The sequence below is a fragment of the Terrapene carolina genome, unplaced genomic scaffold (assembly GCF_002925995.2).
Source record: "Terrapene carolina triunguis isolate 2854851 unplaced genomic scaffold, T_m_triunguis-2.0 Scaffold96, whole genome shotgun sequence".
NCBI lineage: Eukaryota > Metazoa > Chordata > Testudines > Emydidae > Terrapene > Terrapene triunguis.
The window spans coordinates 38,824,834-38,842,062 of record NW_020664447.1 but is presented as its reverse complement, the minus strand read 5'-3'; the positions used below and the strand labels follow the sequence as shown (position 1 = coordinate 38,842,062).

Sequence of the window (17,229 nt, the reverse complement as noted above, 5' to 3'; positions counted from 1 at the left end):
AGATCCATCCCATCTTGGTAGATACTTTCCAAAGCCAGTAATAACGGCTGGAGTAATTTTAAGACAACAGCCAAAGATCGCTTATGAGAAAGCCAGAGGATTTTCCCAGGTTAGACTAATTTGAACTTCAGTCCCAGTGTATCTTCTATATTTTCCAAGATATTCAGTCTTTTTGGACTCTTGCTGAAAAAAGAATATAATGAAGACATTCAATTTATAGCTTTTTTAATATCTTTTGAAGAGTCTGCAGCTTGTACTAGCGCTAGTTGGAGTACGACTTCTGCAGTGTGTATAGGCGAGATTAGGGTTACACTTTCTTCTGAGCAAAGCTTGTGCTTCACCATGTCTTCCAGAGAAGTTTGCAGCTCCATCAAATGCACAAGCAGCCATCTGTTTGGGGTCCAATTGACATGCATTTAACTCTTCTAAGATGTGGGTTGTCACAGATGCAGCCAATCTTTCTTCTATAACTTGAACATCTAGAAATGCATCTACTGGCCTACCACTGACATCAAGATAACGTACACAATGACTTAATACTTGATGCCCATTTGCATTGGTGCATTCATCAGCCATGTATGCAAATTTTTTGAATGTGGCGAGAGAGTTCTTCACTTTTTCAACTGTTGAGTCTTTCACTGTTGCACCATACGCGTCTAGCCGGTCAGTTGAGTTTCTTGCAGAAAGATAGTGAGCATTTACTGGTCTTGTTCGGAACCAGTGTTCAACTTCAGGATGAACAAGTGGCAATGCACTTAACATTGGCCTCCAGTTTGTAGTGTGTGGTATCTCTTGTTTAAATAGAAAGTATGATGCCATGGCCACGTTTGTTCGCATGAACTGTGTTGTGTCTCCAGCATTCTTAACAGCCTCATTAACACTCGCCAGTGTTGTCCTTGGTCAGTGGAGACTCAGAGTTCAGAGGTGCTTTCACATGAGTTCATCTCCCAGGTGGGGAGCAAGAAGGTACCTTGTTCGTTCCTCCATCTGCTCATTGTTCGGTCTGGCCACTGTTGTTCATTGTGCCACCATTCACTCCATCGCTCTGTTGCCAATGGCCCAGCACCATCACCTTCTGCTGCCACCTGCCACTGTGACCTCTGCGAGTTGATCTCTTGAAGTTCCACCAGCTCTCAGTGATTTCAGCTGAGCTCTCAGTGGGGGGAACCTCGCTGCTAGTGCAGACTGGGACGTCTCTTCCACAGAAACACTCTCCCACAGCAGGTCTAAGCACTTAGACCTGATTATCAGTGATTTCAGCTGTAGTGGTCACTTAACAAAACAAAAGACTATCTATGAAGCCTAAACAGCTCTGTCTTTAAACAATGGAGAGAGACAGGTCAAATAGTACTTGTGATTCAGGCAGACCATCAAGCAAAACACCTGTCCCCACCCTCTCTCTTGATGTCCTAAATCAGCAAAGGCTAAGTACAGTTCTACTGTCCTTTACTCATACAAGAATAACAAAATTTCTTTATCCCCCGCATTCAAGTGATTTGTAACCCAACCCCAGCCAAAATCTATCACTTGGGCAACGCAGCTCTATTTGCTGGATACCTAGGTAGATTAGATGTGAATGTAAATACAATCTGGTCCTGAAGCCTTCCCCCCCCAGCCCATCACTAGCTGTCAGGAAGAGCTCATTTAGACTTTGCTTATAAATCATAATTTGAAATTATTAGGTTGGCCAACATCACCGAAATGAATGGACTGACATGGTCATAAAAAACAATAGCTGTATAAGGAAGCTAGTCTATGTTCATATTTTTCAAATCTATTATACTTTTTCAGATACATGTATTTTAGGATACACTTTATATGCTCTTAAAGTGTGTATTAATGTTTTAATTTCAATTCAAATTTCCAAACAATCACTAAATTGGCAACACTGGGGGCACATACAGCAAAAAACCCCAGTGGCAGTGAGGCTCGGATCCTGGCTCAGCTGACTTGGTTTCACGCTATGGAACTAAAAATACCAATGTAGGCATTCCTGCTTGGGTTTGAGCCCAGGCTCTGAGACCTTCCCCTCATGCCGGGTTTCAGAGCCCAGGCTCCAACCCAAGCCCAAATGCCTACACTATTATTTTTAGCCCCATAGCATGAACCCAAGTCAGTTGACCAGAGCTCAGAGTCTCTCTGCCATGTTGTTGGGTTTTTTTTGCTATGTAGATGTACCCTAAGAAATAAATGTGCTCAGGATTCATGCTGACTTGGACTGACACATGTGAGCAAATCTCTTCTCCAGTTCAACTTAGATGGGGCTACTATAATGTGGGTGCATAACTGGCTGGATAACCGTACTCAGAGAGTAGTTATTAATGATTCCCAATCCTGCTGGAAAGGTATAACAAGTGGGGTTCCGCAGGGGTCTGTTTTGGGACCGGCTCTGTTCAATATCTTCATCAACGACTTAGATATTGGCATAGAAAGTAAGCTTATTAAGTTTGCAGATGATACCAAACTGGGAGGGATTGCAACTGCTTTGGAGGATAGGGTCATAATTCAAAATGATCTGGACAAATTGGAGAAATGGTCTGAGGTAAACAGGATGAAGTTTAACAAAGACAAATGCAAAGTGCTACACTTAGGAAGGAACAATCAGTTTCACACATACAGAATGAGACTGTCTAGGAAGGAGTACAGCCGAAAGGGATCTAGGGGTTATAGTGGACCACAAGCTAAATATGAGTCAACAGTGTGATGCTGTTGCAAAAAAAGCAAACATGATTCTGGGATGCATTAACAGGTGTGTTGTGAGCAAGACACGAGAAGTCATTCTTCCGCTCTACTCTGCACTGGTTAGGCCTCAACTGGAGTATTGTGTCCAGTTCTGGGCACCGCATTTCAAGAAAGATGTGGAGAAATTGGAGAGGGTCCAGAGAAGAGCAACAAGAATGATTAAAGGTCTTGAGAACATGACCTATGAAGGAAGGCTGAAAGAATTGGGTTTGTTTAGTTTGGAAAAGAGAAGACTGAGAGGGGACATGATATCAGTTTTCAGGTATCTAAAAGGGTGTCATAAGGAGGAGGGAGAAAACTTGTTCACCTTAGCCTCTAAGGATAGAACAAGAAGCAATGGGCTTAAACTGCAGCGAGGGAGGTTTAGGTTGGACATTAGGAAAAAGTTCTTAACTGTCAGGGTGGTTAAACACTGGAATAAACTGCCTAGGGATGTTGTGGAATCTCCATCTCTGGAGATATTTAAGAGTAGGTTAGATAAATGTCTATCCGGGATGGTCTAGACAGTATTTGGTCCTGCCATGAGGGCAGGGGACTGGACTCGATGACCTCTCGAGGTCCCTTCCAGTCCTAGAATCTATGAAATCCTTTTTATCTATTTCTATGTACAGGCTTTTTGAGGGAGTGGATCTTGCTTGTTTGTTAAAGGACTGATAGGCCCCTCATGTCATTTAATGTAACAGCTTACTACACTGAATACAAACTTACATATAAGAAGATGACAATACAGTAATAAGCCTGCAAAGTCAAGCACTCAGAAGTTAGGAAATGAGGCAGAAGTCCAGAAGAAAAAATAGTATGATCATAATATATGCATGGGCAACACTACTTCTGACATTTCATAACTTCCAAGTGCTTGATCGTGCAGCCTTAATGTTCTTTTAATGTGGTGGTTTTCTATATAATTTCCTCGGTTGTTGTTTCCATCATGTGAAGCCATATTAACCCCAACATAGGTCATCAACAGGATTATAACTTTTAGATCCACCACAGCATAGATCTCTATCACTTGCACCAATGGAGTAATTGGTTATAGTAGTAGGCTATTATCCTGTAGGTGGACCAGTCACTAAAGAGGCATGGAACACACTCTTTGTTAATGGGTTTGACAGCTATTTGCTGACAGCAGAGTTTTGTTGGGACTCAGGAATTCTGGACTGTATTCCATGTTCAGAAATGAGTGTCTCTCTAGTGGTTATAGACCCTTCTGCTCCATCTCCCCCCACCTGGCCCCTTCTGTTTCTATCTCCCCTGCTTCCATCTCCTCCCACAGACTGTGTTCTCTTCTCATCCCTCTGAATTTGAGCAACTCAGGCTGCACCTTCCTTTCCCTCTACACAGCCAATGCTCCAGCAGTGGGGTCACTGAGATCAAAGGAGAGACACTCCCTGCTCTCTGTACTTGTGTTTAGTGCTACAGCAGGCAGGAGGAGCAATTTCAGGAAAAGTCCTGCTCAGCACATGCAACCTTGGAATGGATCATGCTCAGTCTGGTCAGCACAAGGAGCTGTATGGGGAAGGGGTGTGCTCATTGCAGAGAGAATCTTTAAAGATTAATACTGTCAGCCTCTAACAAACCTCTAATGAGCATGTGCAAACTTCAATTTCTAGAGGCTTATAATTTAGCTAAATTGGGCAGATTTTTACAAATCAACAAGAGGCATATCCCTGATACTAAGGTGATCCACCTGCCAAATTTTGAGTCCCTGCTCCAAACCAATGAGGCACTACAACTTCTGAATAAAGCAGTTGTAATATTTTAACACAGGAAAACCAAAAGAGTTCCCTACTCTTTCTTGGAAATGGCTGACCCATTTTAGCTGAAACAAAATCAGACTGAGGCAGATGACTGGCACAGAAAATCTCAGTCCAAACAGTTTAAGTCTGGCAAAGTTACAATCAGTTGAATATAGGGCCTTATAATGGAATGTGTTAGGCAACCTTAACCTGTGTCGCTGCCAGCACTTCCTATAATACAACTGCACGACAATCCTCAAATATGTATTTATTTAATTTTAATGATAATGAAAAAAAACCTCCATAAAACACTGAGTTGGTTTTACAGTCAAACAATTTTAGCTTGGATTTGCAAGGCACTGGATTTTGAAATTTATCAAACCAACAAACAGTTTAAGTAAATTTAATTCAGAAGCAACAGACAATATTTCAATTCAGTTGCTTATAATCCAAGCCATGAGACTAGAATGAGAATCATATGTAATGGCTAAATCCCCACACAGTAGGCTGAAAGTTAACTCTACTGTGCACTAATCCTCAACTTGTGGGGTGTGACTGCAAGTGGGTTATGTCCCATGGGCTGAGAAAACAGAAAACCCTCTGGTCCTCTAAGGTCCAGCAGCAACCTGGGCAGTGGAGAGGAGGAACAAAAAAATTCAGTTTAAAGATTTATTCACTCAGATTCCCTTTCATACTCACTGAAAGATTCTTTTACCCAAGTAAACTTTAACAACTAGTAATTTTATCTGTAAAATGCACCTTATAGCCAGGTGTGTCACAGCTTGCCTGTTACACATTGTTTACCACTGAGGTGTTTGTGGAAGAAGGCTTGGATTTTCTGCCAAGCATCCACTTGTGCCACAGAATGAGCTTTGGGCTCACCTCCCCAGATCACAGGGTTGCCAACCAACAGGTGCATTGAGGCTGAGCACATTGGGGAAAAGGGTGGTTCAATATAATGCCCTGCTCCAGGGTAACAGACTATCGCAGGCTTTTCCTTCCCATGAGCCTGCAAACGATTGGAGGCTTCAGTGGCAAAGAATTCACTCTTCCAGTTATGATCATCTTTGCCAACAATGAACAGGAAGTGCCCCTCAGCCTTCTCCAGTGGGATAAAGCTTTGACGGTCAGCTCCCTCTAGTGGGTTATTCAAGACATCCACAATATCTGCAATCCCAGACTTATCAATCTTGATGCGCTTCTGATTGATGCCAAGAGGTGGAATGGTGATATCCTTGTAACGAAGCACTGCACCCACATTGGCCACAGAGCCATTGATGATGACAGTGGCAGTAATGCCTTTTAAGAAGGAAGCCATGGAGATACATAGGTCACCACCTTTAGAGATTCCAAGTAACCCAATTCCAGGACCTTTAACCTGAGTGGGAGAGAAAGAGAGCTCATTAGCACTGAATGGAAATTAATAATCTTACATTTCTATAAAGATCCAAATGGATAAAAGGTGCTAAGGGCTCAAACTCTGATAACTGTATGAACTTCATAGAAATCTATTCACCCTCTAGTGAATGCTGCCACATCTGGAGTGGGGTTTTTACATTGCGAAGTGATGGTATTACAGATAACTAATTAATATTAATTCCTAGGAGAAAAGCCACTTACTGAATCAGCAATAAACTTTCCTGTAGTAGCCTAGGTTTTCCTTATAATTCTTCCATCCATGTACTAGCTCAGCCCAATTCTGCATAGTTTATGAGATCACAGCTTGAGGAATGGCTTCAACCTCACTTCTAAGTATAACTCACTGAGGGGGTCCCTTGCATTTTAGCTGGGTTTGAGCTTACTCTCAAAAAAAACCCCAAAAAACTTGCAAACAGATATACACATTTTAAAACAACTATATTCTAGGTTGTTTTCAGATCTAGTGTGTTAGGGAAAGAGGAGGACATCTATACTGAATATTAATTCCCAGATAAAAACTATGATAAACTTGTGTTAAGACTGAGTACGTATTGGCATTTTAAAGAAAAACCATTTCAGAGATGCTGTTGTACCCACTGGACATGTGTGTTATACTTCCTCCACTGTGCCTAAGGGAAAGAGGATGCAAGCTGTTTACAACTCCCAGCTATGGAACCTGGCTCTTTTGCTCAATCAGTAGATAGATTTGTGCTTAGAACTCTGGAGATCCCTAGTTGAATCCTGGTGTCAAATAAGATGGCAGTTGTCATACTAATTATCCTCACACCAAGTATTACAAGCCCAGGAAATTCAGAGTTAGGGTTCTACTTAAAGAAATCCAAACATATTAAGATATAGTAAAACACAGTTAAGGCACCCAAACAACTTTAACTCCAGTCTATATTGATGCAATACAATAACCATATAATTATAATTAGTGCACAATAGGGTTTGCAGCCCCAGATGAGAGTAAAACCAATTTTTAAAGATACTGTACATTCAATTTGTCCTCCCTCATAGTGGTCACTGGTGGAAGCCACCCATGACCGGTTCTAGGGGCGGGTAAGAGGGGCAGTTGCTCTAGGTACCTTCTTCCAGGGGGTGCTGGCACAGATTGGTTTTTTTTCCCTCCACTCCAACTGGTTGGCCATTTTTGCTTTGCTGATTGGTTGGCCTTCCCTCCCCCCCCCCCCCGCCCCCTTCTCAGCTGCTTGGGAGAAGGCACCAAAAATGTTTTCCGCCCTGGCCAGCAATGTGAAGGCAGCTCGGCATCCCTCTCATTGGGAAAATGAGAGATGGCAGCCATTTTGAAAGGGGCCAGTTCTTCACTGAATTCTCTGTAGAACATCATTATTCTTCTACCGCTGCTGAAGGAGAAACGTTCAGTTAATAATAATACTAAAAATGAACATTAATCCCGAGAATGTTTCTTCAACTGTAGCTGATGCACAAAACTGTTCAGGAAGTTTGAAGAGTCCGCATTATTCTATTATTAAGATAATTTGGCATAGAAAAAGAATTCTTAAAAGGGCCCATTTTAATTATTTTTTATCTCAAACTACTCACAATGTACTTGTAAAGAAAGACATTTATAAGAATTTACTCAAAGAATAAGTGCTGTAATTTTGGAAAGGATACACTGTAATCTTCTTTAAAATACCAGTAATTGAATCCCTGCTTTTAGTTCAAAATACTCAACCGTAATTATGGAACTGTCACTGGTGCTTCCAGAGTACTTTCCTATATAGTTTCCCATTTATAAATGCAAATTCATTACAATAAAAAACAGCATGATTTTGGAGATAAAATATTTGTAAAGGATTTAATCTAACCAGGTTGGCTAACTCCATAATGATTCCAGAGTGCTCATCAAGTGTAAGACACTCAAATATGAACACTTAACTAAAGACTGTGCCATAGTTTACTAAGATTACTCTCCTTCACCACCTGTTTCACCACGAACATAAGTGGCTGCAACTCCACTGGCTTCAAAGAACTGGAGGTAGGGGTAAAATTATGCAGGGCCTTCAAAAGATGAAGGGCATGGAACTTTAACATGATAGAAAATATAATGGGGGAGGGAGGCACTGACAGCATTCAAAGAGGGTGGGGCATCCTGTGCTCAGTATGGTGGGAGAGAAAGGGGATTTTACCAATAGACTTTTGGGTAGATTAGAGTGGCTCTAGTGGTTGTGGCTATTATAAACTGTACAAAGACAAGGCCTCAAAATATCCATCACCAGGTACTGGAAACAAATGCAGTTCCAGAATACAAAATTTTAACATTTAGTAGTGACCATAACAGCTTCTTAAACTAAAAGGCAATAACTTAGTGTTTGTGGACTTCCTTGAACTGTGGATCACAGAAGCTTGCCATGCATAAAAATACTCTGTCATGGCCAATCTACAGAAAAAATAAAACAAAACCCCTTTTGGAAGCTCGAGAATCTCCGGCAACAGCCCTCAAAAGAAACAAACACAACTTCAGTAGAATTTTATAATGATGTGTAGGTGGGTGGGTTGGGGGAGTAGAGGGGGTGTCAGTAAGACACCCCCCAGGAAATGGTACCAGCTAAAATGCAAAGCTCAAATGGACCAGTCATAGAGGATTACCAATACAAGTTGTTTACAATGGACTTTGATAGAGCTGAGATTTTAAGCACAGCAGCTGTGTATCAAATATTGCTTTACAACAGCCTTATGATGAGAGCTCCCTGTATCATGGGAACACCCATGAATAAACTGACCTGTGAGTGTTGCAACATATAGTTCACAGCTTCCTCAAAATACTCTAGATGGAATTCCTTCATATCTTTGGGGAGATCTTCATAGCCATAGTAAGCCAGAGCCAGTGTGGCAAAGCCATGATTGGCCAGCAGGCTTGCCCTATATTCAGGAAGTCCCCCTCCAGTACCATATATGTCAATGATTCCAGGAAAGGGGCCATCTTCTGTAGGAAACCAAATAAAGGGATGCAATTAGCTCAAAATTCTTCCTTTACATTCCAAATTTCAAACCATTTGGACTTACCTTGCTCTAATTTTTTTTTTTTTTTTTTTTAAGAAAAGCTACAAGATGAAGGTTCACTAGGCTCTCCATAAACTACTAAATACTTCGGAGATTAGAATAGAAAACCTGCTATGTCATGTGCAGGTCTGGATAATAATACATATTCTTGCAATTACTGAAGAAACCAAGGATTATTTGACAAGCAATTATTGATTGCGATTTCCCCGACATGTCTATCTTATGATTTAGGTGCCAGAATTCTTTATTATTCAATAAAATTTACCAAAAAGAAAAAAAATTCAGCCACATTGCAGACACAAGTCTCCAATTCCTTTAAACCTTCATCAGTCTCTCAGTTTGACTCCACCTTGCCCCATACTTAGAGAAGGCCTCAGAAACAGGTGGTTCTTGCAATGGGTCCTGCAGGTAATCAAATCCAAGATCTAGTGCACCAAGGCAGAAGCAGGGCCGGCTCCAGGCACCAGCACCGCAAGCAGGTGCTTGGGGTGGCCAATGGAAAGGAGCGGCATGTCCGGCTTTTCGGTGGCAATTCAGAGGCGGGTCCCTCAGTCCCTCTCGGAGGGAAAGATCTGCCACCGAATTGCCACCCAAGAACGAAGCAGCGATGGTAGAGCTGCCGCCGATCGCGGCTTTTTTTTTTTTTGCCACTTGGGGTGGCAAAAACGCTGGAGCCGGCCCAGGGCAGAAGACAACTTTCAGAGTCTTGGACTTCACTGAGAATACGTTGTTACCTCCCTTTTATAATCAGGTGGTGAGTGTTAGCTGGAGTCCCTCCTGGGTTATTAAATATTAACTTTTATCATTTTTGTATGTTAAACACTCTTAATTCTATTATATGCATTTTTATTCTGTGTATCTATTTATTGCCCTACATATATTTATGTAGGGCAATCAATGAATGAATGAATGTCCAGGGAAAATAGCCCTCAAACTACTAAAAGTGTCTACAGAAGTATGTTATAAACAAAACTGGATGATTGATAAGGGATATTTGTTATTGCACATGTTTTCTGTAATGGATTAAATAAGGATCCATTGAAAGATGTTTATAAACTCAATAAGAACTGCTGATTATTACTGAGAGCTGTGACAATGACCAAATTAGAATTCCCTTTGGCTTATTGATCCTGTAACCCAGGGGTCGGCAACGTTCGGCACGTGGCTCGCCAGGGTAAGCACCCTGGTGGGCTGGGCCAGTTTATTTACCTGCTGACGCGGCAGGTTCGGCCGATCGCGGCCCCCACTGGCCGCGGTTCGCTGTCCCGGGCCAATGGGGGCGGCAGGAAGCCGCGGCCAGCACATCGCTCGCCCGCGCCACTTCTCGCTGCCCCCATTGGCCCGGGACAGCGAACCGCGGCGAGTGGGGGCCGCGATCGGCTGAACCTGCCACATCAGCAGGTAAATAAACTGGCCCGGCCCGCTAGGGTGCTTACCCTGGCGAGCCACATGCTGAACGTTGCCGACCCCTGCTGTAACCTAAAGATACCATAAAAGAAATCCCATAAGTAATTAGGTACAATTAAAATTTCAAAACAGAACACATAGTGCAATTAATTACACTGGTCTACAATTTTTGAGAAGTCGTCTGCTTCAGAGATAAAATGTGCTATTTATTATGTATTTTGATGTGCTGAATTCAAATATGACAATTAAAACAACTGATTGGCTACTGTTTAAGATATTTAAGTTTTTACATTTTATGTCTATGTATATTGTGTAGATAATAGAGTTTTAATCATAAATTGTAAACCTAGGTCTTTTCATGTGTTTATGGTTGTTTTAAATGATAATATTTCACCTGTCCTGTTTATGTAACACTTTAAAAATCAGCCAAAGGGTTATATAAATAAAATTTATTATGAAACAAAAGGCAAAAAACTATTCTGTACATAGTTTAGTCCTATTCAGTGTCTACTCGGCGCTTCTTGGCTTGTCTCTTGTATTCATTAAATGGAGCATCTCTTGTCACTGTCCAGCAATAGTCTGCAAGCATTGATGGGCTCCATTTCCCTGATAGCGTTTCTCCATTGTTGCAATGTCCTGGTGAAATCACTCGCCGTGCTCGTCGCTCACTGCTCCGCAGTTCGGTGGAAAAAAATCTAGATGAGAGTGCAAAAAATGTATCTTTAGTGACATGTTGCAACCAAGGCTTTTGTATGCCTTGAGGAGGTTTTCCACCAACAACCTGTAGTTGTCTGCCTTGTTGTTTCCGAGAAAATTGATTGCCACTAACTGGAAGGCTTTCCAGGCCGTCTTTTCCTTGCCACGCAATGCATGGTCAAATGCATCATCTCGAAGAAGTTCACGAATCTGAGGACCAACAAAGACACCTCCTTTTATCTTAGCTTCACTTAACCTTGGAAATATTCCACGGAGGTACTTGAAAGCTGCTTGTGTTTTGTCAATGGCCTTGACAAAGTTCTTCATCAGACCCAGCTTGATGTGTAAGGGTGGTAACAAAATCTTCCTTGATTCAACAAGTGGTGGATGCTGAACACTTTTCCTCCCAGGCTCCAATGACTGTCGGAGTGGCCAATCTTTCTTGAAGTAGTGGGAATCTCTTGCACGACTATCCCATTCGCAGAGAAAACAGCAGTACTTTGTGTATCCAGTCTGCAGACCAAGCAAGAGAGCAACAACCTTCAAATCGCCGCAAAGCTGCCACTGATGTTGGTCATAGTTTATGCACCTCAAAAGTTGTTTCATGTTGTCATAGGTTTCCTTCATATGGACTGCATGACCAACTGGAATTGATGGCAAAACATTGCCATTATGCAGTAAAACAGCTTTAAGACTCGTCTTCGATGAATCAATGAACAGTCTCCACTCATCTGGATCGTGAACGATGTTGAGGACTGCCATCACACCATCGATGTTGTTGCAGGCTACAAGATCACCTTCCATGAAGAAGAATGGGACAAGATTCTTTTGACGGTCACGGAACATGGAAACCCTAACATCACCTGCCAGGAGATTCCACTGCTGTAGTCTGGAGCCCAACAGGTCTGCCTTATTCTTGGGTAGTTCCAAATCCCTGACAAGGTCATTCAGTTCACCTTGTGTTATGAGGTGTGGTTCAGAGGAGGAGGATGGGAGAAAATGTGGGTCCTGTGACCTTGATGGTTCAGGACCAGAAGTTTCATCCTCTTCCTCGTCTGACTCAAGTGAGAATGATTCTGGTGCATCAGGAACCGGCAGTCCTCTCCGTGGGGTACTGGGCGTATAGCTGATGGAATGTTTGGATAATGCACAGTCCACTTTTTCTTCTTTGACACACCTTTCTCAACTGGAAGCACCATGCAGAAGTAACCATTGCTGGTATGATCTGTTGGCTCTCTCCAAATCATTGGCACTGCAAAAGGCATAGATTTCCTTTTCCTGTTCAACCACTGGCGAAGATTTGTTGCACAAGTGTTGCAGCATATGTGTGGGGCCCACCTCTTGTCCTTATCTCCAATTTTGCAGCCAAAATAAAGGTGATAGGCTTTCTTAACCATAGTGGTTATACTGCGCTTTTGTGATGCAATAGTCACTTCACCATAAACATAGCAGAAGTTATCTGCACTGTTCACACAAGTACGAGGCATCTCTGCTCACTTTGGCTAAACAAAAATGTGTCCCTTTGCAAAATCAAACACTGACCAATAAGAGAGCACGACACTGTATGATTTCTAGAGCTGATATAGGGCAATTTGTTCAGCAGAGTGATGTAAGCTTCGTTATGATCGCATCATCCATGACTTCTAGGAATAACATGATGCAATTCATATCATGTATGACGCAATACCAGCTTCAGATTGCATCATTCATTGTTTTGCCTAAAAAGCAAGTACTGTCCAAACCCAGTCATAGATTTATTCATAGATCCAGTCAAAGATGTATTTTAGTCATTTCTGGTTTAAATTGAGATCCCTTCCCTTTATAACTCACTTATCCTCCGCCATTCCCAAGTCAAGGGTCGTATATACTGACCCAATAGCATATCTTGAAAACTAGACCCAATCAACAATTTTAAGCATAATTTTAATTCTCAGTGACCCAGAATTAGTAACATTTGACTATATTTATTTCAGAAGCATTTTGGCTGTAGAGCAGTGTTATGGGAAAGTATTTTCCCTCCAAAAAGGAGCTTCTTTGTCTCACACTCTATAAAAGGACAGAGGTTTGCGGAATTGGATTGGGAACGAACACTGTCAGCATTCCACTGGGTACACTGGAAGGGACCAAATTACCTTCTCTTCACCATCTTTGGGGTGGTAAAGTATGTCTTCCTGTATTCTGTGTAGTGCTGTACTAATCTCTGATTGTTAATCTTTGATTAAATTATTCCATTTGAACCTATTTGATAAATCTCAAATTATTAAATTCAAACACACAACACATTCCTGAAGGGCCATGGTACAACATGGGAACAGTTGGTCTCTTATATACTCTGTATCCAAACCATTAAGTACAGCCCTACACAGAAAGACCTGTATTCAGATAATTTTGATGTTAGATAAATTTCTGGTTATCACTGGTGAGGTCTGCATGCAAAAGAAAAGGATGCAGTCTTCTTGCCAAGTATAAATGATTAAAAAGTGGTCTTGACTAACATTGATCCCAGGGCACATGAAGAGCAACTGTAGACTTCAGAAAGACTCCAAGGTTAAGAATCTAAGAAATAAAGAGTGAGCATACCCCACCAGTCAAGGCTGCTAATATAATTTCTGGCACTGTCTTGGCTTGATTGAGTTTCAGTCCATCCCTCATCTTTGCCAGAGTCTATGTTAATCATGGCCTAAGATACTTCACCAAACTAACGAGTCAAAAAAGATGGAAATATATAGAAAACTAGTTATTGAAGGCATAGCTCAACCCTCTTTATCCCCCATACTTCCTCACTAACCTCCTGAACAGCTCCATTGTTGAGCAAGAAGGATAATGAACTAGAGTCCCCCTCCCCACATGTGATAGCCCTCAGGCATATGAGCAATTCTCCCTTTCGGAACTTGGCTTGCAGAAAGTAAGGAATGCAGCCTGGGAATCATTGCAAAAGTCTGCAAATGTATTGACAGTTTGTGATCAATAGCATTCAGGTTAATTGACAGATTTAAGAAATTCAGCATGGACACCTTTGGGAGCCTAGCCAACCCCATAATGGCTGTTTCATACTATATCCAGGTCAGAAAAGTCAGTTAGGCCTGGATCCACAAAGGGCCTTAGGTGTTGCAATCCTTATCTTTTAATACTTTGAAAAGTCACTGGAATCCACAAAGCCTGAGTTAGGTGCCTAGTCTCAATGAATAGGGAGAGACAGGCACCTTAGAAAGCAATCTTCAAAAGCCAGCACACAAGGAGGGGAGCCACGTGTTAGCCAATGGGAGATGTGACAAGAGGTGTGTGTCCTAAGCACAACCCCTCTCAGGGCGTTAGGTGCCTATGTCCACTTGCCCTCCACAGCTGGGAACCCCTTTCTTGGAGTTAGGCCATGTTGGTGCCTAACCTGTTTCTTGCAAGCAGTTTGGATGCTTACCTACCTCCGCTCAAAATGGCAGAGGGGAGGAGGAGGTGGATTCTCTCGTAACTGACAGCCCAGTGGTTATTATACTCACTCAGGATATGGGACAACCTGGTTCAATTCCTCTCTCTGCTTGTCGAGGTGAAGGGACTGGAGGGGTTTTATCTCATCTCAGGAGAGTGCCCTAACCATTGGACTATAGAATGATTCTCTCTCTGTATCAATTAATATTTAAAGGCTTTGACAAGAGAGACTAAGACCAACCTGCATCAGAATATCCCATAGTTCAGCAGTCCCCAAACTTTTGAGGGTCATGCCCCACCTTACCCCTGTCCGTGCTCCCGCAGAAGCCGGGGCCAGGAGCAGGGCCGTGGCGGATGGGGGAGGATGGACCCGGACAGGGTTAAGGGGGCTGAGGCTGCAGCTGGGGATAGGAGCCAGGGACACGGCTGGGGGGCGGGACTGGAGCAGAGCTGGGGGTGTCGAGGGGAAGGGCTGGGTAGCGCTCCCTCCCCACCCTCTGATGGCTAGTCCAGACCCCACCAGACTGTTCTCCACACACCCTTAGGGACCTCAGGCGGGTTTTGGAGTGTGAGGGCCCGCAGGCCCCTCTTTCTCTCACCACCTCCACCCACCTGTCCCCGGCTGGGACATCCTGCCCGGCTGGGGCAGCCCTCCTTGGTGCCCGCCCTTCAGACGTTACAGTCACAAGTAAAGGTAAATGTCACACACTTTGAGGACCTCTGCCATAGTCAGTGGTTAGGACACCATCAGAGAGATGATAGATCCCCATTCAAATCCCTTATCAGGCAGAAGGGTGAACTGAACCAGGGTCTCCCACATCTTAGGTGAGAACCCACAGGATAAAGGTGACCACTGCTGCTGCCACCGCCGCCACCTCCCTTCCCCGTTGTTTGGTGTGGCATTAGCCATGCTCCCAGTATGGAGTGAGTGAAGTTATGAAGGTGTTTGGAGGACTGCATCCTTGGCTCAGCCTCATTGGTGCTTAGATACTATAGCGATGGGTGTGTGCCCTAGGTTAGGGGCTCCATGGGCCACAGGGCAGTTCCTGTGCTACTCTTCTGAGAGCCCCCGGTGTATGAAGGTTTATTTTGGAAGCTGAAAACTCCTGTGTGTGTGGTGTTTATACGGATGTCGAATGGAAGACTGAGGTCTAGTGGAGTGACATTATGTGCGGCTTTGCGGGAGGGGACTGCACTTTAATGCGAAGCCCGTTTTTGAATGGTTCTGGGCCACTCGCTTTTGGCGCGGGGCAGGGTTGTGTGTAACATTCAGCAGCAGGGAGAGGGGCTCCCCGGGACTCCGTCTGGAAGTGAGGCGGGAAATCCCGACGCCCTGTGGAACGCGCGACTCAGCAGGCTGAGGGGCCGCGCCCTGCCCGGCTGCCGGTGGAAGCCCCGAGGAGGGAGGCGTAGGGGCAGTGGCCGGTTACTCACCAGGAGGCAGGAAAAGTGTGGCCCGGATCCTCCCCTCTCGCACCGGGATCCTCCTCACCCCGTCCCGCAGGAAGCCCCGCTCGTGGGCACCCCTGGCCAGCAGCCGGCTGGGGAGGGGCCCGTGGCCCTCGAACACCTCCAGCTCCAGGCAGAAGGGGCTCTGCACATCCCGCTTCACCAGCCGCCTGAAGGGTTTCTGGGGCTGAAGGGACCAGAACAGCCCCATGGGCTCCAGGCCGGAGAAGCTGCCTCCCAGTCCCGGCAGCGCCGGGGAGCGGGTGAGGTCCAGCTCCCCGCTGCTCTCTGCCTGGTAACGGGCGCAGGACTGGAAGAGCTCGCCCCCCTCGTCCTGTAGAGACAGACGGAGAGTGACCTCCTGTTGCGGGCACAGCCCCTGCACCGCGATGGCCAGCGGCTCATCGAACAGGCTGCGTTGGGCGGGCGAGAACTGAACACTGGGCGCCATGGAGGAGGTGGTGGTGCTGGCGGCGGCGTCTCCCCGTGCCCGGGCTTGGCCGCGCCTGAGCAAGCGGTGGCAGGGTCGGAGCAGCAGCGTCTGCGCGCAGAACGTACCAGCTCTATGGAGCGTGCCCCGGGCGGCTAATGCCATCGTGCGGGTTCAGGCCGCCCCGCCCGCACTGCGGGAGGACTGATGCACCGACCACCTTCCGCCCGGGGGTGCGCTTGGGTGAGTGCTGGGGGGCGGGGACTGGCTCTAGTGTAACACTGACGGCAGCTTCCTTCCTCTCTCCGCTTCGGAAGAGCCACTATGAAGGACCTCATTTATACTGATGAAAATTGTAGTAATTTGTAGGGGTTGATTCCTAATATTGATGCAAAAATGGTTATTAATAAAATTGTTGTAGTGAATTCTTATGTTAGGTTTTTATAAACTTGCCTGTGCCTTTATTAAAATATAAATACTTAAGTATTTGTATATACATGGTGCTTGAAGAATAATAGCTTACATATTTGTCTTAGTTACTTGTTTTATTAAATGAAATATTCAGGCTAATTAGAGAAACAGAAAATTTCCTCTTTCTCCCAATAAGTGACAGGTACAGAAGCTTCCAGGAGAATACCTCATCCTTACCCATAAATCATCTTTTCCAGGTTCAATTATAGATTGGAATGCAGTTTATAAATTTTCTTGTAATGATTGAAGTAGGATATTGAAATGCTATTGTGATTTAAAACACCAGAATGGTTTAGACTATGTACAGTAACTCCTCGCTTAACTTTGTAGCTATGTTCCTGAAAAATGCGACTTTAAGCAAAACGATGTTAAGCGAATCCAATTTCCCCATAAGAATTAATGTAAATAGAGGGGGGTTAGGTTCCAGGG

The 17,229-nt window shown here is 44.1% G+C and overlaps 1 protein-coding gene across 1 annotated transcript; it reads right to left on the bottom strand.

Moving 5' to 3' along the window:
* Window positions 1-4,741: 4,741 nt before the first annotated feature.
* On the bottom strand, window positions 4,742-16,528 carry LOC112104889 (acyl-coenzyme A thioesterase 1-like). Its single transcript, XM_024197476.2, has 3 exons — window positions 15,885-16,528; window positions 8,645-8,847; window positions 4,742-5,856 (listed from the first exon to the last, which is right to left on the bottom strand). The coding sequence occupies exons 1-3, from the start codon at window positions 16,492-16,494 to the stop codon at window positions 5,254-5,256; spliced, it is 1,416 nt and encodes a 471-aa protein (XP_024053244.1). The 5' UTR covers window positions 16,495-16,528; the 3' UTR covers window positions 4,742-5,253.
* Between the last annotated feature and the right edge of the window lie 701 nt (window positions 16,529-17,229).

What these genes read in the sequence shown, in the direction of transcription:
- LOC112104889 (XM_024197476.2), bottom strand. Translation starts at nt 16,494, where the DNA reads ATGGCATTAGCCGCCCGGGGCACGCTCCATAGAGCTGGTACGTTCTGC. An exon ending in CACACTTTTCCTGCCTCCTG is followed by an intron (nt 8,848 to 15,884) that starts GTGAGTAACCGG and finishes GGTTTCCTACAG; the next exon opens with AAGATGGCCCCTTTCCTGGA. An exon ending in ATATGTTGCAACACTCACAG is followed by an intron (nt 5,857 to 8,644) that starts GTCAGTTTATTC and finishes TCTCCCACTCAG; the next exon opens with GTTAAAGGTCCTGGAATTGG.